Source organism: Anoplopoma fimbria, chromosome 1 (assembly GCF_027596085.1).
Source record: "Anoplopoma fimbria isolate UVic2021 breed Golden Eagle Sablefish chromosome 1, Afim_UVic_2022, whole genome shotgun sequence".
NCBI classification, from domain to species: domain Eukaryota; kingdom Metazoa; phylum Chordata; class Actinopteri; order Perciformes; family Anoplopomatidae; genus Anoplopoma; species Anoplopoma fimbria.
This window is the reverse complement of record NC_072449.1, coordinates 22,946,366-22,973,578: the sequence shown is the minus strand read 5'-3', so window position 1 is coordinate 22,973,578 and position 27,213 is coordinate 22,946,366. Positions and strand designations below refer to the sequence as shown.

The window sequence follows — 27,213 nt, the reverse complement described above, 5'->3', positions numbered from 1 at the left end:
TTTTGAGGAAGGGTAGGACCATATATAAGTGTATACTTCTTTCTACTCCTTTTAGCCCTTTTTTTTAGCAATTATTTATGGTAATGCTGTTTTGAGTATTTGTTTATCGACATTTTGCTGTACTAAATGCTTTGATTTATTGTTGTTCATTTCAAAAATAAATTAATCAAAATAAAGTGAAATTGTTATCACTGTCCATTCATATTTAGAAACATTAATTATAATTAGTATGTTACTGTATGAAAATAATTGTTTAATCAATGCAAGATAGGCATATTGTTTATTTTCGTGAACAGCCGAATTGTACGTCACTTTAATGTTGCTGTCACAAGGAATTGTGGGACTGCATTATCTACCTTCCTTTGGTAAAGGATCAGGTGTACTCTATGCTAAAGGAGATAAGAAAGGAAACAATGAAGCAACTTTTCCTTAGCTTTTAGAGAATTCAACCAGCTCTTCTAATGGCTGCCACTTAGTCATGGTCATTTCACTCAGTTAGGAACCTTACTAAGCAAAAAAGTCTATTTGTCTACAACCATTGTAACTTTATTCATCCAGTACAGCAGCTTTCTAATCGCTATTTGTTTAAAATAAGACAATCAGCAAATACATTACTCTGCTGTGATATATTTATTTTTCTGCATGCAGTACATTGTCTCTCATTATGATGAACATGCTTCTCTTAATGTCAATGTACAATAGTTTGTTTGACCTAAAAGCTATAAATCAGTTCCCCACCATGTTAGTGTCTGCAAGTTGTAGGGGATTCCAGCTTTCGCTTCACATAATAATTGCTTTTTTTTTTTCAGTAAACAAACCTAAGTAACCATGTTGCAATGTTTGAAGCCAAAGTTTTGCACTGATGGAATTACAAAAAAATGATTTAAAGACTTTTGCCAGCATGCTTAGGAATGTATTGCAGTCACATTCACGGCACGCAACTAAAAGCTAAGCAAGCCTCACAATGTGGACAAATAAATTGTTGAGCTTAATTAAAGTTCCCATGTAAAATAACACACTTTAGTTGTCACAGGAAACTAAGCAGAGAATGTGTTTTTGTTTTTAAAAAGAATTCCACTTGCTTTAGGGGGAAAACAAGTTAATCCTTGTATTTTTGATGTCAAGAGTCCATGAAATAGGTAGAGGAGGGGTGGGCGCCTCTGAAGTTAACGCAAACTGTCAAAGTGTTTTTATGAAAGGCCCATGAGGAGAACTGAGCACTCTCATTTTTGAACAATGGGAATACAGGAGAGCTCTTCAGTCACTGTTTACACATTGTTTTCCCTTCTGAGAGAGGAATATTAAGTAAGATGCTACATAAGCTGCGGCTCATGACTGGAAATAAAATACAACTGTATAGTGTGCCGTACCCCTTGAATCATATTTTAGTTTTTTAGCCTTTTAATTGGTGAGTCTCTGATTAAAATTAGCTTCACGATTAGCGCAAATCATTCCCTCTTGACCCCATACATCTTAAATAGGCCACATTTGGAGTTTTGAGTGGCTGTGATGAAACCTCTCACCTCCAAGTTGGAGGCCTCTGTCGTGTTAAATGTATGTTTTTGTGACACGTTCTGACAAAATGCTTAGCGCAGCATGGCTATGCTGAAAGACATTTGACCTGATCTCTGTCATAAGCAGGCTGATTATGGCTGTAAAGTGTCCCCTTCATGTCCCCTCAAGAAGTCATATGCTAATTGTGGCATTTCACATAAAATGTCTAATAAGATGAAATAATTGATAAATAATAAATACACATTTGAGGATGGATGGCTTCTTCAACTGCCTTTGTTTTATCCTTGACAATGTGCCAAAGTCAAATTATTGCTTCCTTAAACTAAATATGAATTTTGCTTGGTCCTTCAAGTATATAACATTTTGTTTGCTAATTTAAGAAAGTCAGATTTTAGCACTATTAGGATAGGATCCAACCGAATCCCAGTCGATATCAAAAGAAACATTTTAAGCAATCATGTTTTTATTAAACTACTCACTGCCGCAGATATCATCTGCCAGCCTTGTCAGTATAACAGATGAATCATTATGTACAGCAATTAAAAATGTATTTAGGTTTTTCATTTCATCAGTCGTATGGGACAGAGTTACAAGGGTTACAGAAATCACTCTCAGTAGATTGAACTTGACTGAAACTAAAGTTATGCCTTATATTGAGGTGTATGTGTTTGCCTGTGTTTAACTGGCAGTGAAGTGAAAACTACAGTAAAGAGCCAAGAAGGAAGTGAAGCTAATGATCAGGGTTTCTATACACACTGACCTTTCCCTGACCTTCACACAGAAAACCCCTCTGTGTCTCGTGTATTCTTACCTGGGAATGTACAAGGCCAAAAAAAGATCTGGTTTATGAGATACAAATCTTCATTCAGTGATTTAGTCTTCATTTTTAAAATAAATTGCCAGTAAATTTATTTCATAGACAGTCTCAAAAATCTTAAAAAAGAACGCTAATAATTATATATGGAAAGCATAAACGAAGGTTTTAATAATTAATATCGAAATAGATATGGCGTAGGTAAATCTGCACATTCGTTTATTAGTAATTATTTAAATTATTCATACTACTGTGCCACTTGTTGAGGCTGATGCGAACAGGCTAGTTTGAATGCATTTTTTATTGTTGTTTTCATCATACTGTTAATTTGCACTTCAGAATCCATTCCACTTTATTGAGGTTTAGAGTACATTTTTGACCTTAGAAACAGCAGTTTAGAGGACAATGGGGAGATCAAACCAGCAGCTCGCCGATTTATAGACAACACACTCTGCTAAAATTGTTCTTCTACAGGAAGTAAACAAAACATGAGTGCAACTATAAATCAATGAAGATGGTGAGCAACTTTGGTGCGCCATGGAGACCTGGAAAGAGGACAAATAACACGTACACACTAAAAACAGTAGTAGTGCAGCAGTGATGATGTCATTTAGCCATAAAATAGATGTTGCACATTAACAGTATCAGTATCTTTCTAGCACTGGACTGTGGGTGCCTATGTAAGGCATTGTGTTGTAGTGGTCGTGAGTGGGTGGACATTGCATATGTGTGTGTATGTGCCTCTGTAGGTGTTGCACAATAAATGCTGAGCCATGTCCACATCATATGAAAGCAGATCAAAGGCTTTCAGAGAGCATGTCGCTAATTGAGTGCACTGGACAGTGTGTGCATGCCTCAAAGCATCCCTGGGCAGAGCCGACGCTTGTCCGCAAATGTCAGCTTTTTTCTCCTCACCGTGAACCCCCCCCCGCTTCCTTATGTCCTTGTGGGGGATTGTTATATGTGTGTGAGAGAAAGAGGGGAAGGCAGAGAAAGCCTGTTTGATCTGACAAGCTTGAATTTAATTGACTGTGATGGGGCTACAGAGGACACATAAGAAGAACGGACAGGAAGCAGAGGTGATTTCCATTTTTGCTCATTTTTTTTCACTGTTGACAGAAGTGCAAAGACTGGGGTGGCACTCTTGTCACTTTGAACTACAGCATCGGTCTTCTGTAGGCTTTACATAGCAAAAGTATGGGTCATAAAAGCTTTCCTGCAACCAAAGAGCCCCCTTGGTGGCCCTAAAAATGTTGTGTTACCCACCAAAGAGAGCTGTTTCCACCCGCTGTATTTGCAGGAATCTCTGCGTTCCTTTTGGTTTGGGTTTACAAATTCATGGCATCACAGCCATCCAGATATATTTTGAGTTCTTTGATCAAAAACCTTCCTTCATGAAAAGACCTTGAAAATATGTATTTTCTGCACACAACCTTCCACGCCGACTGATGTGAAGCACTACGGAGGTAATAATTTCAATGTGTAACACAGTTTTTTGGGGGGGATTCTGACAGTTGCCTTCCGAGCGTTGTTGGATAGAGAAGAGTTGCACCGGAGCTGATGGGATAGATGGAATCTCTTAGAGTCTCCCTGTTGAGACGACTTAGCAAACCAAGTGAGATGGGAGGCCGCCTTTTTTTCTAAGGGTTTAACATCTTATTTTTAGAGCGCAAGGATAGAACGGCACGCTGGCATGAGTAGCGGTACCCATAGTCCCCTGTGACTGAGTGGCACTCACAACGCTGCCTCACCGTTTGCTGTCAGTGATGTGGAAGCCTGATTCTCCAGCTCAAACCCCCAGGTAGACGGCAAAGGAGACTTTCGGGTACATTTTCACATTTTAATAGCACGCGCCACAAACATTAATAATAAAGATGGCTGGCCATTACTTGCCATTAAATTAAAATGAAAAGCAAAGTCCTTACCATTTTTCATTTTCTTTGTGCTCTGTTTATCTTTTCATCTATCTTCCCATTCATCACACTTGTCACTGAGACTCCTCTTAGCCAGCATTTTTATTTTTACATGTTTTCCTTCTAGACAGTTAACCCTCTGCATTCAGTAAAAAATCCTTTAAAAACTTTATCTTATAAACTTAGGTTTCTGAGGCAACATTTCAGTTAATCAAAAACATGGAGTAGAGTGATAGCTCACTGCCATTACAAGAAAAAATATGCATCCCTTTATATATAAATGTCAAGAATCGACAAAACAACACAAATACTTCATAACATAAAGTAACCAGTATAGACAGCACAAACCAAGGCCTTAAAATATTAAAAAGTGTTAAATAATACCTCTTGTTAGTTTCGTACATATGTTTTTTTTTTCTCCAGTGAATTTGCATTATCTATACTATGGATCTACATTAAAGATAGATGGAGATGGAGCATTCCTTTGGCATGCCAGGTTTGTTAGAAATCCAGAGGGCTGTTGGTATTCCTCCCCTGTCCTAATATCATGTTCTGCATTAGATAGTGGACTAGGGAGCACACAGAACTCCCTCACATGTTGGTTGCACATCTGTCAAGGCCAGCTATGCTCTCCCAAAGCCAAGAGAAGGTTAGTAGGTTTTGGACTGTGCAAGGTGAGGCTACGGTCCAACTCTACACACCTGACAGGAGACTTAAAGGTGCTCTATGGAGTTTTTAAACCACTAAGCTACCATATGGAGCAATGTTTTAGTGAGCGGGTCTGCTTCTCACGCTCTGCTAGCAACATCACAATCTGCTAACTATGAATTAAAACAATACAAAAGGCATTCAACTTGCTTGTAAAGTCTCAAGGATACAATAAATAGGTTTATTGAGAAGGTGAATGAAAAAGAAGACATCTTTGCAGGGTACCTTTTAAAGAGGAACTTAACACAAGTCTAAAAAGAATTGTTTCACTTTCCTCTCTCTAACTAAAAAGTCTGTTGCACTGAAACACCAACCATCGCTGAGCGTGGAAGTTTTCATACTTGAAGGTTTTAGCTTTAAATGTGAAACATTTTCGCTGAATGCTGTGTGTTTACAAACAGCAAGACAAATGTCTCATATTATAGCTTTAAATAGGACACAAAGGACGTGTGTTGCTGCTGTTAAGTTGGTCTTTTATGGTAGGTAACTTAGTCATTCATAGCTTTATCCATTCTGTGTATATAGTGGGATAAAAAGTCCACCTAAAGATCAATCCTGCCACATCCGTTTACTCACTATCACCTGCAGCAGTCTACTTACATGAACAAGGATGTTTTTCTGCCTTTGCACATCAGCTATTGACCAAAACACTTGCCTCCCAGGATGTTATTGGCATTACAATGTTTTCACTCCAGAGACACATCAGTGATAAAACAGGGCTGGTCCTCTGCCACCTTGACCTGGAGCGATTATTCTGCACAGAGCTGCAGCCTCTGTTGGCTGTGAAACCAGGCCGGAACTGTCGAGTGTCACGCTGGTCCGGTCCCAGCAGCACGTCTTGAGCTGCCATGGCCTGGTGCAATTAGCTTGGAGGACTGCAAATGCACACACCCAATTAAAGCAGGGCCTGATTCCCTTGACACAAAATCAATGCAGATCTGCCCCCTAACGTGAGAGGCAGCGATAGTGTGAACAAAGTCACGTCTTTCCTGCCTTTACTGTCATTTGCCTTCCCTCTGTTCGCAAAATTTGTGATACAACAGCCTCATAGTATTGAAGTACTGTCAGGGAGCAGCATATGGATGGTTGAAGGAACTGCAGTGGAGTATTTGGTTTTTCACATTCTTTATTGTTTTTGTAGAGATGACCATATTTTGTAAAATAAAAAGTCCTTCAGAGATATTGGTATTCATGCAGACTGCAGTCTCCAGTCCTGCACAAGTCTGGCACATTTCAAGAAAAATAAGCTGACGAGCATCTCAAAGGAACATTCCACTTTGATATAACATTTTGTTTAAACTGCATGCTTACTCAACTTCTGACATTAGATGCCCGGTAAGCTTATTCAGCTTATTCTGTTTTCTCAGCAAATCCCTTTATTGACAATAAACTAAATATAGCCTTTTTCCTTTGAGCAAAATTAAGTCATTTGTGTAACACAGTAAAAAGCTTGTGATGCATCACTGAATAGTGATTTCCTCAGACCCTGATTTCCCAGCAGCCAACATTATTTTTTTTTAGCCCTGACCACGGTTGTAGTTTTTTGTGCCTTACCTGAACATTAACCATATGAATCCTTCTGTACAGTCATTTGCACCAGGTGTGGAGGGCGTCTGACTGATTCTGATCATCTCAAAAAAGCTAATTTCCTTGCAAATTTCCCCGCTGCGGGACTAATAAAGGATTATCTTATTTTATCTTATCTTAAAAACGCTTTTACTTCTGTTTGACTGGGACTTTAAAAGGTGTCTATGTACATTCCACATGAAGTGATAACGTGTTCTTCCCTAGGAAATGGAGAACAACATTTATCAGTGGTTAAACAAACCTACCCTAGGGGCTTTGCTGGTTCTTTGCTGGTCGGGTATGATCAGATGCTAATATTAACAAACTGCTATGTAACAAATATTACCGTAAGTTATGTTGACTTTTTTTCTCTGTGTGTACTCTTGTGCACTGTTTTAGCCTGTTCATTTGAAAATTAAAATGATTTTCACACAACAACTAATACGTTTAGTAATGCATTCATGATTATACACGAAATGATTGTGTATAGGAGAAAGTCAGTGACATCATGTGACCTGCATGTCCAATTTTGGCCACTATGGCATTAATTGTCGCACAGACCAGTGCTGTTGGGCAAACTTCATTTGTTATGTGTAGAGATGGAAACTCTTGTCTAACAATCCAATTTGTTACAAATGAATCTAGGCAAAATACAAAGTAAACAAATCTTTACATTTGAAATAGCTTTTATTTTCAGTTATCTAGTCATAGCTCAATCAGTCTATGAGATCAATATGATATCTGTTTCCTTAAACTGGTATGTTAAGGGGTAGAAATTAGAACTCATAGATATCGCCATGAAACTTACCTGGTTGATAACTTACATTCAGGAATAATTTTTTGTATAGCATGTTTTTCTAAAAATGTATATCGAGGCATTATTTTACCAAACATGTACTTATTTGCCTACATTTACAAAACACAAATCTGAACATTAGATAAAGCCACGTACAAAATCATTGTTTTATTTTTGTTGACACAAGAGAGTTGAAAGAATTTTGGATATCTGTTCAAGCCTATATATTAAGAATAAAATGTTATATAAATCAGGCTATGAATGCTAAAACCCCTTTGTAAAAACCTTCAGAATATAGATAGGAATATAACTTGAAACATTGGTGCACTGCAGTGGAGATTGTTGGCATGTGAGTGTGACAGAAACCTCAATTTGGAAACAGCCTTTATTGTATAATTCTATACATTTGGCAAGACAGTACAGGTGAAAAAATGTTTTACTTAAAAACATTTTTTTTTAACTTATATTAACATGAAACTTCCCAAGTGGATTACTTACATTAAGACAATTATTATTTGTATTACAACTTTTATGAAATTGTCTGTTTAAATATACAAATGAGTTATTATCTAATGCTAACTTTTAGTGAATTTAGGAGAAATTGACAGGCGCCAATAAACCAAGTGAAGTAAGATAAAATGTCTTTTGGATGTTTTCTTTCTACTGGTCTTAAAGATGACATGTTATGGAAGCAAAACAACCAAAAATCCCAAAATGATCTGTGCCTGCGGTGTCTCTTAATTACTTGCATACGAACCTTAACACTCGTATGCTGTGAAGAATTGTACACAGTGTGTGTAAATTCAGATATAGCATTAGTACACACAGATGTCTGGCATTTGGCCATGGCCTCTGAGATCATCAGTGGGGTTTGTTTTCTGTAAACACAGCTGGGGTCTGACACTTGCGTGGGTGCTACAAACCTACTTGGAAGCTTTACAGGCGCACTGATACACCCATGTGCGCTGGTGTACTTGTGTATCACGGAAGAATGGTCTATTAGGATCATATGTAAAAAATGTGTGCCTTTAAGAGCACGTATGTGTGAGTGTTATTGCAGTGTGCAGCACTGCATGTCGGTGTGGGTGTGTGTTTATCTGACTGATGCCTGCGCCGCGGGGCAAGAGCATAGAGCGAGGCAGTGAGACGAGTTTGAACCCGACCTCAGACACCCTGCAGCTTCCCACTGAGTGGGAGGGCGCATGTGGATGTGAGGGGGACACACTTGTGGTGTCTTCTTTTGTTGGAGTGGCTTGACTTTGTAAACTTTGTTTTCCACAAAACAGTGTGAATGACAACGTTGTTTTTAAAGAGAAAGAGATAAAACACAAAACTCTCTTTGATTTTTAAACTCCATTCTATTGTTCTGCATAATGCGTACACAGCTTCAAAGTGTTGGCTTTGGGAGTGTTGCCAGTGTGGTATTGAAATGTGTTCAGAATATGATATGATAATTAGACACTGCTGGCCCAGTGATCAGGCCCATCAGCTGCAAATGTCGCCCTTCGTTGCTTTCAATTAGAGCTCTGCTTAAGCATAGGGGGCTTCCAGACTGCTCTGGTAAATCTGTGTTATTTCTCCGGACTTAGAAAGGCAGAGAGGATTAAGTAGGTTTGTGAGGGTCTGTCCCTGGCTAGCCTCAAGGTCATTGACAAAATCACTACATCAGCATATTTCATTCTCTTTGTACCCAGCGATAAGAGATCCAGAGAGGCACTTTGTCAGAAGATCAGAACAGAGTTTTATTCAAATTAAAAACTGGGCGATAACTGTACATGGCCTTCTATGAATTTTCTTTTTTTTAAATAAAAATGTTCTTCTCTTGTTCCGTGCTCAAAGACAGAAGCTGTATGTCTCTGCCCTGTAACTCCAATTTCATCGAATTTATTTAAATGATGAGGTCTGCAGATGCAAGTCATTAGTTATGAAATTCCTGTATCAGAGTCCATGATTTCACAACTTTCCAGAAATATTTCTGGTAAGAACTATATTTGGCATCAATTATAGAGGAAACGCAAATGTTCTTAGATAGTTTAACTAGTTGTGTTGAGTTTGTCAGCAGTAAGAGATTTCTTGATGAGAAATTCTTGAACGAACAACACATTCTCCTTCCCAACTTATCAAATATAGACGCCTGCTCCCAAGCTTCAAACTAAGACGCTCTAGGTACGCAGCATGTCAGCTTGCACTTATTACATGCATAGTGTCTTTTCAAAATAAACCTCTGTCTTCACAGGAAGTTGGGTTTAGGCAACAAAACCACTTATTTAAGTCACTCACGACACTAACGACTTACTTGACTAACGATTGACGTGTAAAAATGTCAACATTTGCGTTTAGTTTTTTACACAGGACAAGAACAGCTGTTTAACGGTAAAGTTGAAATCACTTTTAGTCACCTGTAGCGATGGCTGATGTTGGTATTTCTAGCTGAACAGAAGCAGAGTTTTGGTTCCCCAAACATTTTTATTTTGTTCTCTTTTATCTCTGATAGATTACAGTCATTGGATCCTTTTGAAGATATGTCATCAGCATATCATCATTTCTGTTTTGGCCTTTTTCTGATCACAGGATTATCACAGATATACCACATTATTTGCACATGAGTTTAAAGCCAGACAGATACACACTTTGATCTCATGAAAGGTTGTGACAGTTAGCGGTTATTCTAGGCTTTTAAAAAAAAACACTGTGAATGTAAGATGTATTCAAAATGACTATATATAACAAAATGTGACTATATAAAAAGAGTGGAGGAATACATATAAGACCAGTAGACCTGGCTGCTTTAACCCTAATGTAATCACTCTTAGATATGTAAAACATGTCAAAGTTACCTACTCCTGTTTAAATTCTGTTGATAGATGTACAGTGTATATCGTATATAATCTGTCTTTTTATTTGACATTTTTTGTCTTTGTGTTACAATTATGATTATTGAATATCTGCATACATTCAATGCAGAGCACACAAAGGCACATCTCATCTGAAGAGGACTGAGTTAAATGCTGCTGTGTAGAGGAGTTTTGTCTTCTGTCAGATCCACCACAGGGGTGATTAATAATGGGGGGGGAGAGAAAGTGCTGTGTGTGTCATTAGCCTCTTGACTGGAGCGTGGACCCCTCCAGGAGTGATGGGCTCCATGGTTGCTTCACACTCAAAGGACAACGTCTGTGCTCCTCAGGCCTCCTCAATTGATTGTGTGTGTTAATTGTGGGCATAGATCAGGACAAAAGAACCCTTTCCACGGGGATGTGAGCTCGTTGGAAGAAATAGAGAAGTGCCGCTGTCTTAAAGGGGAATTAAGATCTCATTCAGTTTTGGTCTTGTTTTTCTTAGTTTTAATTGTGATTAATTGCAAAGTATGGCTAAGATCTGAGAAGCACAGAACATTGATGTAAAGAAGTTTGACTGGGAAAAATGAAAATATGAAGTCAGGCAATCAAACAAGTTTAAAACAAATCTCCTCCAACCTAATTTGGAAGCAAAAACAATGGTGAATAGTAAAATCATAACCATAACTGTCTGTTGTACTCATCCATCACAGTAGACGTCCTGGTCGTGCCTTTGCAATGAGGATTATTGCACAGGCATTTCTGATGCCTTACCCTGAACTTCTACTCTTCTTTCCACTTAGCTATTTTTACTTACTAGGTGTGCTTTTTCTCAGCCAGCTCAGGTCTCTGAATTCTAACATATGATTCATAAACCATCATTACAGACCGATTCATTATCTACTATAAAGTCCTCGATATATATTCAAGTTATTCAGGGACTACTATTAATACTACTATTAATGATTTGTCAATCATCACGTCAGGTTACTCTTTTCTGACTAAAGGCTCTGAATTTTGTGTAACTATTTTGTGAACAGTGTTACCAAATTTATCAAGTATAAGATGCAAATGAGTATTCCATCAAAATCCATCAGTCCATCAAAATGAAAATTCATCGCAAAACACTTACCAATCATAGTTGACTCTCTTGTCTTAATTGGGCGTTAAAACCACTCTAAACATTGGATTTTTAAAGACCACACTTCTTAATAGGCTTCCCCTCTTAAACACCCTCGCAGACATCCAGGGCATCTTTTCAGTTTTCCCCAATCAACTGTTGATCTGGTTTAACTCGTACCGTTCTAACAACCTGCTGTAATGGTCTGTTTCCTGCCCTGGGGGTCTCCTGTGTCGCAGTGTTCCTAGATAGCAACAATTAATTTGGTGAGGACACTTTTATGGCAAAAGAGGGCCCAAGTTTTGATAATGGAGTTTACATTTTTAGAAAGCTCAACAAGTCTCCTGGTGAATCAGCTCAAGCCACAGGCACTGCAGAGCACATAACAGTCAGCATTCCCCACTGTGAAATCACCAACAGGAAAACGTGATTCATGAAAAGTAACACTGCACTAACCAGACCCTCCCTCCTCCACCTACCCCCCCTAAAAAGTAACCTAGATGTATTGTTATGGAGAAACATGCCATGCTGACTTTGAGTAATTTTTCTGCATATTCCGTCTGACTTGAGGTCAAACATTAGGGGATTAGCGGGCCTCTAATCCATGCAGGTGGTGATGTGGCCTTGGGCTGCTCAAGTCCCCTCAGTTTATTATGCAGGCTGGCTGGTTCGGAGAACTGGAGCACGCCACCGCTCTGGGGGGGATTTAAGCTAAATAAATAGACCAAATATAAAATCTGGAATAAGAATGGATTTTATGGAGAAAGAGGTGATATTAGCTTTGTGATTGAAATGGGAGAGTGGGACTCGAAGAAGGAGAGGGACTGGAGAGTCACACTAGATGTTGAGGCATTTCGTGGTGCGTCTGCTCTTAATTATCATATCCCCCAGTGTGCCGTCTCCCTTCCCAGCTCTCCCACTTTCTTCATCTCCTTTTCAATTTTCTAATTGCTAGGTTTTAATTAAAGCCACACAGAAGTGACAGTGAGTCAGTTAAAAGACAAGAAATGGGCACAGATAGTCAAAGGCTGCATTTTTTTGGAGGGGTATTTCTGTCAGAGAGCATCGCTGCCTCCCACAATACTATACCGCTTTAGGATGAATCAACAAGCTGCCTCTCTCCTGCATGAATAAGTGATGTGAAATCACACATGCTGATGCTATATTGGGAGGCCCGTAGTGTGTTGTGGGGAAGTGTAATACGGTCTTTGTGGTGCTTATGGTTGTCAACACATACATGGTATATTTATAAAAAGACTCCTGGAGAATTGTGACATATCAAACACCTATTTTATTTTTTATCTTCTTCTGTGATTCTTTTCTCATCACTTCTTCTGTGTTTCATTACTGTGACAACACATATGGTTGTGTTCCCTTTGTGTGTCACTTCCTCCCCCGTGATTCCCAGCCAATTCCCCTTCCTCTAACTGCTCAATAGCTGATGAACTTAGCCTCCCGCTCTCCGACTTCATTCTGCTAGACATTACTCCACTATATCTTTGCATTGTTTGCTGCTCTGAATGTCGGATTTTGCTCCTTTAATGATACTGCATTCCGCATTTTGATACTTCTCCTCATCCCGGCCTTTTTATATGCAGCAGTATTTGGGCTCCATCTTCTAACGATATAGTCGGTGTCCTACCTGTTTTTGCACAGGATCTGCCAGCTGAACTGGGTCCTCACTGTACGCTGATCAGCCCTCCTCTGCAATGAGACAATCACAATTACTTCCCAGCCTTTGATGTGCTTTCCATATAACTGGGTCAAGTCAGATGAGAGTATGTGATTCAGATACTAATTTACCCCAAAAGTTGAGGAAAATCAAACAATTCAGAGTGAAACTCTCCACCTACAAGATAACTCTGAGCTGGAAATGATCGCAGTCGTGCCATTTATTTCCAGGGTTTTATCAGCCTTTACTGCTTCTTCATTAGTCCAACAATTAGTGTAATTAGCATGTTGAGAAAAACAAGTGTTTCTCTGGAAAGGCTTGCTAAGCTGACACTATATAATACATTTATATTACAGGAAAATGTCTACACTAATTATTTGTTTTGTAACTAGTGAATCTATAGCATTTCCAGAGGTAACAATGATGAACAATGACAGCCCAAGGTGAAATTCTCATTTTTAATTTTTTTTTAATATGAAGACATTTTAGAATAGAAGGTTATACTTGCATATGGAAATGGTTGTCTTTATAAAAACAGTTGAATAACAATAATCTACTCAAGGTCCACTTCCTAGCTTTGTTATGCTTCCCAACACATCTCATATTCTTTATCTCTGAATGGAACCATCTCAGTTGTAGTGGAATGCCAGTACCATGATAACAGGTTGTCATATATGGGGGTAGTGCACTGGCTCCTAGTTGATGCTGTGACTGCTTTTGGTTTGACTTAGTGGCTTTGTGGCCTGTGAAGAATGAAGTTTATTTTGAAAAGTCACTATGCAGGAAACAAGTAGAAAGTAACATGCCATCCCTGCCACTTTCAAAAAAAGATGCTAGAGGTGTACCTAGAGCATCATAGCTTTAAGCTTAAGGCCACTGACAAAGTGTCAGTATTTTATGATTTGTTAGTGAGAATGAGCTGCCTCATTATACCACTTGTTGTTTTTGACATTTTGTACGAATAAAGAGATAAAATGTGAGTTAGTGAGCTTTAGAGGTGCTGGTGAGTGGATTTTGTTACCTCTGAATTAGGGGCGGTTCAAGGATAGAGATCTAAGATTTACCTCTGTGGCACGCTTTGATCATTGAATATTTCAATGTCAATACGTACTATATAATAAAGATTGTCTGGGATTCTGGGGAATGTTGAACTATTCATTAAGATCCCTGGTAAACACCCTTAAGATGGCACGACCCCAAGAGAAAAACTGGAGTGGTGTAAGACATCACGTGTAGCTGTAGGGATCGTGGGAAGGACACTGGACATGAGCGACTGAGTGATGAGCTCTTTCAACCAAAGGTCACGGTCGTTCAGTGAATCAGTGGATGTAACTGGCTCAGTAGTCGTCACGTGTCCTACCACAAAAGCTGAAAAATGTTTTTGTAAATTGACATTGAGGTGAGATTAATTATCATACATACTAATCTGGAGGTGAAGAACGATTTTAATACAGCAAGTTGAGCAGTTTAACTTGGAGGTTTACGAGACAGTTCAACTTACCCTGAAAATAATCAGTACATAATTCATGAAAATGTATCTCTTTGAAACAATTTACAGCAAAGTTAGTCTCGCCTTTAATTTAACCTACAGTCAGTAAATAGAAAGATCTAATAAAACGGAAAACAGACCATTTAACACAGCAAATAAGCATGTTTATTCTCAGATTTATGAAGTTCCGTGCATTTCACTTTACTAAGTGCATGGTGGGTTTTTTCGCCTAAATTACAGTGATGGATGTTTGCGTGCATATGAACAAGCTTATTAGTGAATCCACACCCCATCAGCTCCTGCAAATAGTTACAAATGGATGCAGGGATGCCTAATTTTTTCCTGTTTATCATTTAACATCTCATTCAGCTCACTCATACATGTACATGGAAAAGGAAAATCCACCTAGCTGACTTTCGACTTTATCATAATTGATGATATTGACTCGGAAAAATCTACATATGCATTGTATGTTTTGAGGCATTTTCTGGTGTTAAAACAAAAACATATTTTTGGGCAAAATTTGTGTGGGCTTTGGGTTCTGGCCAAAACAAAAGAAAACTATAAAGATTAAATGTAGCTTTATTCATTTGATTGTTAAATTGCCACAGTTTCTAGGCATTTCCAGGAATAAAATGTTTAATCTTGCAACCAAAAATACTTATTTTATTAAATTATGTGAAGGAAAGCAAAAATCATTGGGCGATATTGGGTGTTTCAAATGAGCTTGGAGAGGGTTGAAAGCTGGTGAGTAGATGGGCATCAAACACCAGATGCCAGTTTGAATATAATTACATCCCACTCTCATCCATGCATATAACCTCTGCTTCTGTGCTCATTTATCATTTAACACAATTATGAAAAAAAAAGTAAAATGGAACACTTACTTGTGGATCAATTTCTATCTTGGTGAGGGGAATTTAAAGAAGAGGAAATAGAATTTATGTTCTAGAGGGCCATTAATAATAATAATAGCCTGGAATATCTACAGATTCAATGTGACACTTTCATTAATATCTTCAGTGCTTTTAAATGATTTATTGAACTGCAATATATCACACCACAGTCTGCATGTCGACTTATAATTTCTCTTTTTTTCTTATAAGTCAGGAACTTCTGTATGGTGTTGACAAAATGTGTAGCCAGCATTTTGCTTATATTTTGACATTGTATATTGTACATAAATCCTAGCTGTGTACAGAAAGAGTGGATCTGTTTGTAGGAAGCAGCTTTAGTTGAGCCAGCAGGTCTGATCTGGGGAGACAAAATGCAAACTAGAGCAAAGATAGAGGGGGGAAACAGAGCAGAAAAAAACTAAATTTGCTGGCATTATCAATTTCTGAAAAACATCAAACGTGGCTTTTACTTTTTCTAAATGAGCCTATAAAACCTAAAATGTAGCAATAAACAGACGCAGACTTCAACGGTTGACATAAGAAGATATAGATTTTAATATCTTTATAAACATTTTTGTACTGTTGTTTTCTGATGATAACTTACTGAACAATTGAATGATGGCAAAGAAAGAAGATGAATAGGCATACAGTAGAACAAGAAATAGGGAGGTGAGGAATTGTGCATTAACAAATAAAAGGCTCTAAAAATATAACATGGAAAATACGTAAATAAACGATTCACCAGAAAATCAAAAATCGAAAGACTCCTCCTGACAGGAGGAGCAGAAAACCCTGTTATCATCATCAATGTCACTGATATTGTTTTTCTCATAGTAATACAGTAAATGATTAATATCAGCACTGCAAGAAGTCCTCTTGTCTCCATTGTTACTGGTATAGTTCACATTGATACAAACACCATCTTATCGGTAGATTTAAGGGAGGCACAAAAGCTCCAGAAGTACAGCAAGACGTCCCGTAATTGTCCGACTGTCGATCTGCATTGTACTGCAAACCCTTGATACTTCAGATGCGATTGTCTTGGTCTTGGATCCCCACATCCATGGACAATCACATCAGTTAATTAAGAGGCATCATTTTCTCTGCACGATCCTTGTTTTACCATGCTCCTTTCAAAAGGTTTTTTAAAATCTTTTATTGAGTCATTGATGTTACACACACATTTTTTTCTCAAGTCTTGTATTCCTTTGACGTTGAGTGATTAAGAAAAAAAATGTGTTCCTCACGTTCTCAATGAGGGAGGTTCGCCCTCACTGGGGAGGGATCAGTTCATCACAACCTCAGCGGGAAACAGAGAAATCACCCCTTTGACCCTCCACCTCTAAGGCTCCTGTTGGCCCCTGCAGCAGGGATCCGTCTCTAGGTCCACATTGTGTCTTAAAAAATTCAAATGAACAACATCTGACACAAGATATAGACAGACTTCGTCAATATTCACAGCTTGATCTCCCAGAGACACACACATTGTTGTCCAAGCCAATGAAAATAGCGCATGGCGAGTCCTTGTCATCTTGAAACAACTGACGGCTTAATATTCAGTTTCACAGAGGGAGAGAAGTGGTGTAATGAAGATGGAAGCAGAGCTTTGTGTAGACATGTAATATCAATAAGAAATGCTGTTAGAAAGGTTGATACAGGACCTAAAAACGATCAGCATTGTGTAGAGAGTAGTTGTTACAATTTGTCTCGGCTCCATACAGCGTGTGAGCTTATGGTTGCTCTATTTATAGCCTTAAATATCTGTGGCTATAGATTTCCATTTTGCTGTGTTAATGGCACATTCCATTGTCTGATACTGAACGATTATTTATTGCCATGCTTACACTTTACCTCCTTGTTTATGAGAAACACTTACACCCAATTGTTTGGACAAAATACATTTGGCAGAAAGGATGAGAGAAAAAACAAACTGATGCCTGAGGCCTGACTTACCATTTGTACTAAATAACAATTTACAAACTGTGAACTGAAAATTTAAGCTTGATGGAGCACTTGAACACCTAGCTTATCTGTCTCAGAACTAACAAGGTTTACCTCATTTGCTCTGTCATCTCTTCGTTCTTTCCTCTATTTTCACCAAATCTTGGTTGTCTGAGCTCCAGTTGAGTGAAAAACAGTTAATGTTAAAAAATACATAAGGTACCAAGACATATGCAGATGAAATCATACTGGCATAAGTGGCAGTGCAAGCTTGGTCTGCATTAATCTTTTTTTCATCCCGTCTCTCAGTCCCTTCCATTTTTGTGCTGAGTCTTTCTGTTGTAGATGTTTGATGCTTTTGATGCTTGTTTCAGTCTGAACAGTAAAGCTCCCTACACTACATTTACACATATAATCACACTCACACACACATACATAAAAGACACACAGGCCTTGTAGTGCAGGAGCAAGAGAGGGTCTGAGGGCTGTTTTTTTGTTGTTTTTTCATTTTCTAAACCCTCTGAGGGTCAACGGAGAATAATGTCAATATTTGTCGTTATCAAGGCCGCCAAGAGGGCACAGACATGTAGTAATGACTGGGCTAAGGTTGCCCTGTTGTTGGCTTGCTGTACCCCACTAGGGGGCGAACAGTGGTCCGGGGAGTGCACTTGTGCTTCCTCCGTGTTACGGTGCCGTCTGGGGATGTGTGGTCATGTTTGCCCCCGTCTGTGAAATCGGGGGAGGAATCCTCCTTGTCTGTCATGACCTCCTTTGAGTGGTGAACCTCATTGTCACCCTTCCCCTTGCCCCTGATACGAGGCTTTGTGCAGTTTCGAGAGCGACCAGGCCTTGAGGGGTGCACAAGGTGGGTCTGCCCTCCAGAGCCCACCACCACACCACGATTCATGGATGGATTCACCGTCCCAGATAAATTGTTAGTCTGGGCTCTAGATTCAGAATTAGGTACGGTTGGTGAACAGTTGGGGAAGTCCTCCTTGCGCAGCTCCTTGAGGTCTTTCCCAACCATATCAGCCGGCGCCTGGCAACCCACTGAAGATGTAGAGCCTCGAAAACGCTTCAACCATTCCCAAAGAGACAGGGCCTTGCAGTCACATGACCAGGGGTTGTCGTTGAGGCGCAGGTATTCCAAAGCGGGCAGTGTGTCCAGGCACTGTCCGGAGAGCTGTATCAGGGTGTTGTTGAACAGGTAGAGGGTGGTGAGACGTTTCAGGTCGTGGAAGGCCAGGCGGTCAACCCACTCGATCTGATTTTGGTGCAGAAGCAGTCGGTCCAAGGCTCGGAGGCCTCTAAAGGTGTTCTGGTTAATGCTCCACAGACGGTTGCCATGCAGGAACAGGTGGCTCAGGTTGTGGAGGTCCATAAATGTGTCATCCTGCAGGAACTTCAGATGATTATCCTGAGGAAATACAGCAAGCAAACAATCATTAGACTACATATTGTGCAAAGTTTTTATTCCAACTTTATTGTGCCAAATTACTGTCACATAAACTTGTCTACATGCCATGAATATGTTTTATGAATCAGCATACTAAGCAAATAGTATCAATCTGTGATCATCTGTTCAAATTCAAAATTCCCAGTGAATAAGCACTGCAGGCTGTTCCTTGTATTCCAGGGGGAGCACCCATCTGACCTATTGCAAGTCTTCAGAAAACTAGACTATTGTGGTTATTTTAACAAAATGGAGAAAAATAACAAGCAGTGCTGAATGGATAATCATGGCACCAAACCATCTGCGAAGAAATTTGGATTTGACACCACAGATGGAAAAATTGTGGCTAGATGGACGGTTTGTTTGCTGATACTGATGTAAAATGCAACTGCCATCGTGTCACTCAAGTAAGGCAGGGGAGGCACTGCAAATCAACAACACATTGATTTAACAACACAGTTTAGAATTTGGCTACGTAGGTTGTGTTATTCCAAATTTGTTCCTGCGGAAGAGTGACAGCCCTAATATAGTCATGGTGGTAAAAACAGTCTAGCGTACCTGCAAGTAGAGATACTGCAGGTTTCTGAGGCCTTGGAAGATGTTATTAGGGAGTGAACTGAGCCCACAACGGTAGAGGTGAAGCGCATTGAGTCGATTCAGGCCGTGGAAGGTGTCTTCCGCCAAGGAGCGCAGGTGACGGTTGTCTCCAAGATCCAGCTCCTCGAGCAGCGTGAAGCCGTGGAAGGTGGATGGCTCAATGTAAGTGATGTTATTGGAGTAGATCCAGAGAGTGACCGTATTGGTGCTGAAGTGTCCCCGAAGTAAGCGATGGATCTTATTGTTCTGTAGGAAGATGCGCTCACTGTCGGGAGGAATGCCTTCAGGGACCGACAGGTAGTTATGGGCTTGGCAGGAGACGGTGCTGGGTGCGGTGTAGCAGATACAGTGACGGGGGCAGGACCAGGAAAACTCCAGCCCACAGAGAACCAGCAGGAACTCCAGCCCACAGCCTGCAGAGAGAGCGCACACACAAAACACACACACATACACACAGGTTGAGAGAGAGTGAGATAAAGAGGAAGATTGAGAATGAGAGATTACATGAATCATAAACACATATATTCACACACACCCACAAAGACAGACAGGAAAGGAAAAAAAGAAAACAAATTAAGTGCAAGGTGAGAGCGTTTTTTAATTTTAAATAAGTTAGTTACTTAATGGCTCCTTATCTTGATCAAAGCTTGAAGAGGAGAAATATATATTAATAACACTGAGTGGTGACAGCTTCTATAGTGGCTCTGTGAGGCTGTACGTTCCCCAAAAGCTAACATCAGCATGCTAACATGCTCACAGTGCTGATGTTTAGCAAAAATCAGGTTTACCATGTTCACCAGCTTAGTTCAGCATGTTAGCATGCTAACATTTGCCCTATAGTCCTAGACATGTACAGCTGAGGTTGATGGCAATGCCATTGGGTTTGCAGATGAAAAAAAGTAAAACCTGCTAGTAGGGTTAAAGGAAATGTCAGAGGATCATTAAATAATTCATCCTCTAGAGACTTTTTGATATCTGCAGCTAATCTGTAAAAAATATGCAACCAAAAAAAACCAAGTTATGTCAAAATATTTCACTCTGAACCAAAAAATGAAAACCTCATGACCATTAATGAACAAAATGTCATTACAATATCTTGTTGAATATAAATTTAAGCCAGGACCAAAGTGATAGAGTAGCATTGCCATCCAGCGCTGCTGCTGTAGTGTACAGCTATTTTTTTTCATGTATTGGAGTCGTACAGCACAGGTCACACGTCAGTAAACACTGAGCAGATAGATAGATATTCCTTTATTGATCCCCATGGGGGACATTTGGGTGTTGCAGCAGCTCAAGTACAGAGTAAACAGATTAAGATAATAAATAAAAGATATTATACAATAAAATAAAAATCAAATAGAACTATAAGACAGCAGAATTCAAAAGGGATTGAGTCACAATCTTGAAAATTGATTTACATCCTGATTTTGTGCCAAACATGGACACGTGTGGCTCAGCATAAGTTAAATTGTTATTTAGTTCTTACACCTTGATATTGTCTCTCTCTCTTTCTCTAATTAGTTCAACTTGTGCCACAGTGCCAATATGGGCCCTCTCTGTCATAGTTTACTCGCTGAAAACAACGAGTGTATTTTGGCCCGCATAATGAGGATTCTTTTGAAGAAAGCAAACACTAACACCTGCTCCAGTGAATCACAAGATTTCTCCGTGAAGCTGATTGGATCCCAGGCGCAACACTGTCGTCTGATTGGCGTCAATGCAGCTATTTCAGAATTACCCTTTTCAATATTCTGCCACCAGTGAGATGTGCTATTAAGAGTCCAATCCCTTCCCTGATTCCACTGGCACTTTGCAGGGAGCGGAGGCTGCGATCAGTCTTTTTTGTGTTGTTAAATGGGGCGTGGAATGCTTATTTATACTTGTAGTAAGCTGCTCCGAGGCGCTTTCTGATCGGTGACATGATTCCCCAGATCCCTAAGACTGGATATGTGACTTATCCACAGTCTCATCTAAAATGAGCACAACTCACAGCCCATCATGAAAGTGCCATCTGACAACCTCTGGCTGTCTTCTACTCAATTTATTATTCACAGCATAGCAGCGGCCTGATTCACTGCCTCTAATCGATACGCCTCTGTTGCCTTTTAACTCTCCCTGTAATTCTGGCTCTTTTATGCTGGAAATTCAGGAGGTGCAGAAAACTCTCCACCAAGAGACAGGCTTATTTATCTAATGTATTTTCTCGCCAAACTGTGGCTAAGCTGTGACATTCAGCGTCTGACTCCACTGACCTTTAACAGTAATTCGCTGTGTCTAGTTGCAGAGCTGGAGCATGGAGCTGTGTGTCACCTGAACAGGAGTGTGCTCTCTCGGGCACGGATCTAATCCTATTTGTTAAGCCCTGCCACTGGGCAACAATGGAAATGCATGCATCCTCCAAAACCAAAAATGTGCCCACAAAATGGAGTGATTCACGGCTGAATACGGGCAAAAGGTTGAATCTGAGTGTGTGTTAATGTGTACTGCGTGGATATTTTGTGCTTGAGATCATGACACTCAATGATAGCACCACAATGGGCCTCGGCTTTATTGCAACTTTTAATTTTAATGTAATGACCTGCATCAGTACAAGGATCCCTACCTTTGTTACTGGCTATTTCCAGATTTGTCACAACGATTTGTCACTCTGCAGCTGCTTTTTTATCTCAATCTTTCTCTCTACTCACCATTTCCATAAAGATGTATCAAGCGTGGCACCTACTGACTGAATAAATAGGTGAAAGTGTTGTGCATTACTCTTGGGAAATAAAGGTTGGCTTTATGTATCCGACAAATAAGCAAGACAAGACACAGTAAATTTTCCTCCCGCTGTTTGAGGAACATTTGCATTAAGCAGCAGACACCAGGTCCTTGAGATGCAGGTATTTGTTACTGTATTTCACATTTTATTAGAATATTGACCCTCACGGAAGAATCATTTCCATAAAGAACACACAAAATACAACAAATTGAGTCGGCCTTTTGCTTTGATATTTATTCTTAGATTAAATCATACTTGTTTTATCCACCTGCCTTAGCAGGGATTCCATAAAGTGATTCCATTATTCATTAAACTGATCTTCTTCTCACTTTCAGTAAATGTCTTCTGAGGTCTTGAACTATTTCCATTACCGGTTAACTTCATGCATGTCAATAGAATTAGGAAGCAGTCCTCTGACAGGAAAATTATCTGAGCAGCGGAGAGACAGACAGGAATAACGTGATACACAGAGAAAGCGAGTAGATGAGAATGTAGATGATGCCTCGATAGTGAGACAATTTGAATCAGTGATCTGCTAATCAGGTTGGACACAAGGATGCGCCTCCTCTACTCTCTCACTCTCCTCAGCTTGTCAGAACAAAGTAATAGATTCTTTACCCTGCTTAATCTGTTCCTCTAAAATGGATGTTTTTACTGCTTTGCCAAATAACCCAATTTGCAGAGGAAAACCATAAAAAACATGGTAGATAAAGGGTGTTAAATCTACCTCTATTCCTTCCCTCAAGGACAAAATCTTTTAACTAGATTTCTGATGAGGCTTAAGAAGACGTGGATGTAAAATGTGGATAGGTTTTACATGCTGAAAGAATCTCATAGCTCTCTTTTGAAGCTGGCGTAACATGCACTCTCACTTGAGACTTATACACCTGCCAGCTCACTGATCTTAGCACCCCATATATTTGCACCTCCATATACACTACTTTAAATCTAGATGTAAAATTAAATTCACACATGCTTTCACACAAATGCGCATTAGGGCATGAATATATGTAAAAGCTCTCCGTGGACACACTAAGACGCACCACATGAGTCACGTTTGGGAATGAATGAACGCAGCTCATGTCAACGTGACGAGCATGGAAGCCGGAAAGACGCCTATTTACAGAGCTTTGAATAAACAGTCTGGTTTTCAGTACATAAGCAAAAATAAGTATTGTGTGCGGGAATGCAGTCCTTAAATTAAAATGTAAGAAATGAATGTGTGTCATAACTGCATTGTACGCTCACACAATGAGCTATTCAGCTCAGATTGTATTATATAAATAGCTTTGGACACAACAGAGCATATATATGCCAATGGTGCCTATTGGAATTTGGCAGAATAAAGGAGAGGCTCTGAAAGAGAAGGTGATAATGATAATGTGCTTTTGGAAAGGAAAATGAGCAGCTATCTCTGGTGGAGACTGGGCTGTATTAACACTCTTGTCACAAGTCTTTCACCTCCGAGTCTCTCCCCATGCAGTTTTTCTCCCAGTGCCCACCACCCACCACCCAGCTTTCCATTCACACTGGTAACTGTGATGCTAATGCTGATGTGCCTTAAATATGCATTCTTTCAAATGGCCAGCAGGTGGAGTCTCCTCTGGTTGCAAAGAGAAGTCTCATCATATAAAGGTATATGAGAAAGTAAACATTGTAAATATGAGTTTATGGTCTCAATCCCTAGTTTCAAGTATTCTTCAATAAAGCCTGATGCTCGTTTAGTATATTATGATCCCATTGACAGTAAAATAGACGATACAGCAGAGTATGTTTTAGGGCGGGCTACATTGTGATTGACAGGCCGCTTACCCAGGCGTTGTGTGGTCTGGGTGTTGTCTGTGTTCTCGTTTTAGAACTTTAACCCTTTCACAGTGTGTTTTCAGTTCATGAAAATAAGATTTATTCAACTTTTGGTTCCACTTAGCTCCAACTTCTCGTGTCACTTCTGGTTGCTAAAACCCAAGATAGCAGCGTCCAAAAACCAAGATGTCGTCAGCCAAAATGCTAAACTCAAGGCTTCAAATTTGTAGTCCACAAACAACATGGGTGACATCGCAGTGATTAGGTCCACTTTTTATATACAGTCTACGTGATAGATGCTATTGAGAGCTCTTCACAAGCACGTTTGACCCCGTGACCCCATCATCACCAAGTTCCCCATTTTCTTTTCGGGGTGCAGAAATGGAAATAGGAAAATAAATGAATAAAATACAACAGCTCGGGTCCCATGAAAGATTGAGAAGTGATTGTGTGGAATATCAGTGAGGCATAGTTCACACTAGATTTGCCCTCATGAATAACACATCCCTGCTAATGGGAGGGAAATGGTACGTCTGTAGAGCTGCGTGACTCTGCCCATAATTAGACTGGACAAACTCAATTTCCTGTGTCTCTCCAAAGTCCCTGATAAGCACCCTGGTGTTTTTCTCTCCTGCTATTGGCCGTTTCTAAATAATGTCTCGACTCAATCAACACTCAAAAGGTGCTTACATTCATGTTCATGCACCCAGTGGTTATTAATAGTGAAGCAATATATTTGATTATTGATTGAATGGGCTCATCCCTCTGATTCAAAACTGGGCTGACAAAATGTTTGCAGTGTCGCAGTGACTCTGTGGAGTTAAATGTGGTGTCACTATCTGCAATATGATGAATATTCATATTATACAATACTATGGAATAGGGGTGTTAAACAGTGCTGCTATCTATACCTGCATTAGTCTAAGACGAGATGTGTGACTGTTAACGGTCTGAGTGGAAATTAGTATGGAAAATAGAGATTTATTAATGCTTCTCATTTTGCATGACTCCAAGAATTGGAGGTTGTGTATATTATGAGAGGAGTCCCTGATGAGTGTAAAGTAGTTTTTTTAGTTCTTTATGTCTATGGAAAAAAAGAGAAATCCATTGACCAAAATGCAATTTTGAAACGGCTCCTTACTTTAGATTGTGATTTTTTCCATCTACTGTCAAGTCATGCAAGGTGCCAGGATTCAATATTGGAGGATTTGGTAAAAATAACTGAATTTATATGTAGGGGACTATTTGAATGCTTCCCCTGTTCAGAGCACATCCTCTGCTCATGTATTTGTTTTACAACCCTATTATGTATATAATAAATTCAACAATTATAGGACATTGTTTAATCTCAGATATGTTTCAATCGACTTAGACAAAGTCAGACAATATCAACCATTCCAAATGCTACAATCAGGGGCAACATCTATAAATAATAAGTTTGACATAAAATCAATTTAAATTGCATTAGTTTATACACACCTGGATTTCACAGCAAGCTGAACAATGCTCTGAATAGTACATCAGCGTCTGACATTTTCAGTATGGGTCAATGATTGCATATTTATTTTAATTAATATTGTTGGAACAAAAGCACAAATGCAAATATTTTTTCTTTAAAGATAAAGAAAAAGCAGTAATGGCACAAAGCTCAAGCTTTTTTCATTAACATTTATAGAAAGTCTCTGTTGACTTTTTGAAAGTACTGATTACCTCCATTATTTTCTGACTGAACAGAAAACTCACACATGAACAAGCCTGCCAACAGCTGTGACCAGAAGCACTTCTGCCTGGGAATATTTGCCTTTTTTTCCACACCCTACTGCAAAACGATATAGTTTTTATCTCATTTGCCGTTCCCCGGCACCAGTGCAGGCAATATTGCCTCATAACGTTGCCTGACTATTCTTCTTGTGAATGAAAGGGAAATGGGAGAGAACAGTGACAATGCATGAGACTTCTGAGAAATGCAGCAGAATGGAAATATTTCAGAAATATAGCACGTTGTCGCTCTATTGGTCTGGTGCAAAGGCATCAGCAAAGTGAGAGACGGCTTACAAGTGGATGGGTGTGTTTGTTTGTTTCTGTCTGAATTGCATCAGCATCAATACTGGCCTCGTGTCTTATCTAATGTTATCACACTACAAATAAATTAGATTGTGAGAGATCAATCAGTTTTTACCTCAGCTTACTTCATCACAGTTTTCATAAAAAAATGCGTTTTTATATTTTGGACATTCAGGCTATTGTAAAAATGTTCAGAGGTCCAACATTATATTGCACAAGCTGCTCTTTAGACCAGTGACTTGCACTACTGATTTAGATTTGGGTGTTCTATGTGGTTTATTTAGTTTGTGCAACGTGTGTCGGTGCAGTGTGTGCCGTTAAAGTGCCAACACTCTTCAACGGCGTCAGCACATTAATTATAATTTGATAATTCTTTTGTCGGGTTGGATTCAATTCAAAGGACTTAAATGCGTCATGCTTCTGATTGCATCCCTGTCAAGGCAGAATGACAGTTGATGTAAAGAGAGCAAGTGAGAACTGGAGTCACATAGCATGTTGGCGTATAGAGTGCCATGGTTAGTCAGGGTTAAATGGACAAGCATGCTGCACACATTATTAGTAGTTAAGGCTGCTAAGCGCTATTTTATGGCCGTTTTATATTATGATTTAGCAGTGGCTGGTCAATAAGGCGTCTCTGTCCATAAACACTGTGTATTCACAATATGGAAAGTGGAAAAGTGAGGGAAGTAGAAGTAAAAAAGATGTGATGAAAAACTGCAGAGAAGGAATTCAAAGCTTGTGTAGAAAACTGTGACATTAGGTCTCTCTCACCTGAACAATACAGACAGTCAAGGATCTCGTCGGTTATAGTGCTTCTCAACACAAAAAACGTATGAAAGCAAGCAAGCGAACCAGAGGGAAGTCGAACATAAAGAAGACAGAGACAATGTGAGTGACAGCAGTGTTTCTCAGGTTTCAGGAATCAGAGGGCCTAAAAATAACTCTTCCAAACAAGAGGCACCATATGGAGCATGTACAGAATAAAGGGGGAGATTTGTGGAGAGTGGGCAGGTGCGTGAGCTCATTTGTTTCAAAGATAGAACTGGAAGATGCTGAGAGAGGCCAGGAAGAGAGGCAGATCTGAGCTATCCACAGATCTTAAATACCTATTTTTTACTTTTATAGAATTAATGGATGTCTAGTGGGTGCTAATGCAGTAGTGCCATTTGCTTACATGTATAGTTGCAATTGTATCCTCTGGTCTATTACTCTTCACGCCTTTAAAGCATTCTGTTTAACGATGATGGATGCTATACAGCGTGCATGCACAC

At 39.5% G+C, this 27,213-nt stretch overlaps 1 protein-coding gene across 1 annotated transcript in view; it reads right to left on the bottom strand.

The window, feature by feature from the left end:
- Positions 1-17,776: 17,776 nt before the first annotated feature.
- rtn4rl1b (reticulon 4 receptor-like 1b) overlaps positions 17,777-27,213 on the bottom strand; it is a 128,422-nt gene continuing 118,985 nt past the window's right edge. Inside the window, exons 2-3 of the mRNA XM_054601864.1 lie at positions 19,276-19,727; positions 17,777-18,681 (exon numbers count right to left, since the gene is read on the bottom strand). Of these exons, the coding sequence (XP_054457839.1) occupies positions 17,866-18,681; positions 19,276-19,727 (1,268 nt within the window). The 3' untranslated portion in view covers positions 17,777-17,865. The remainder of the gene's footprint in view (positions 18,682-19,275; positions 19,728-27,213) is intronic.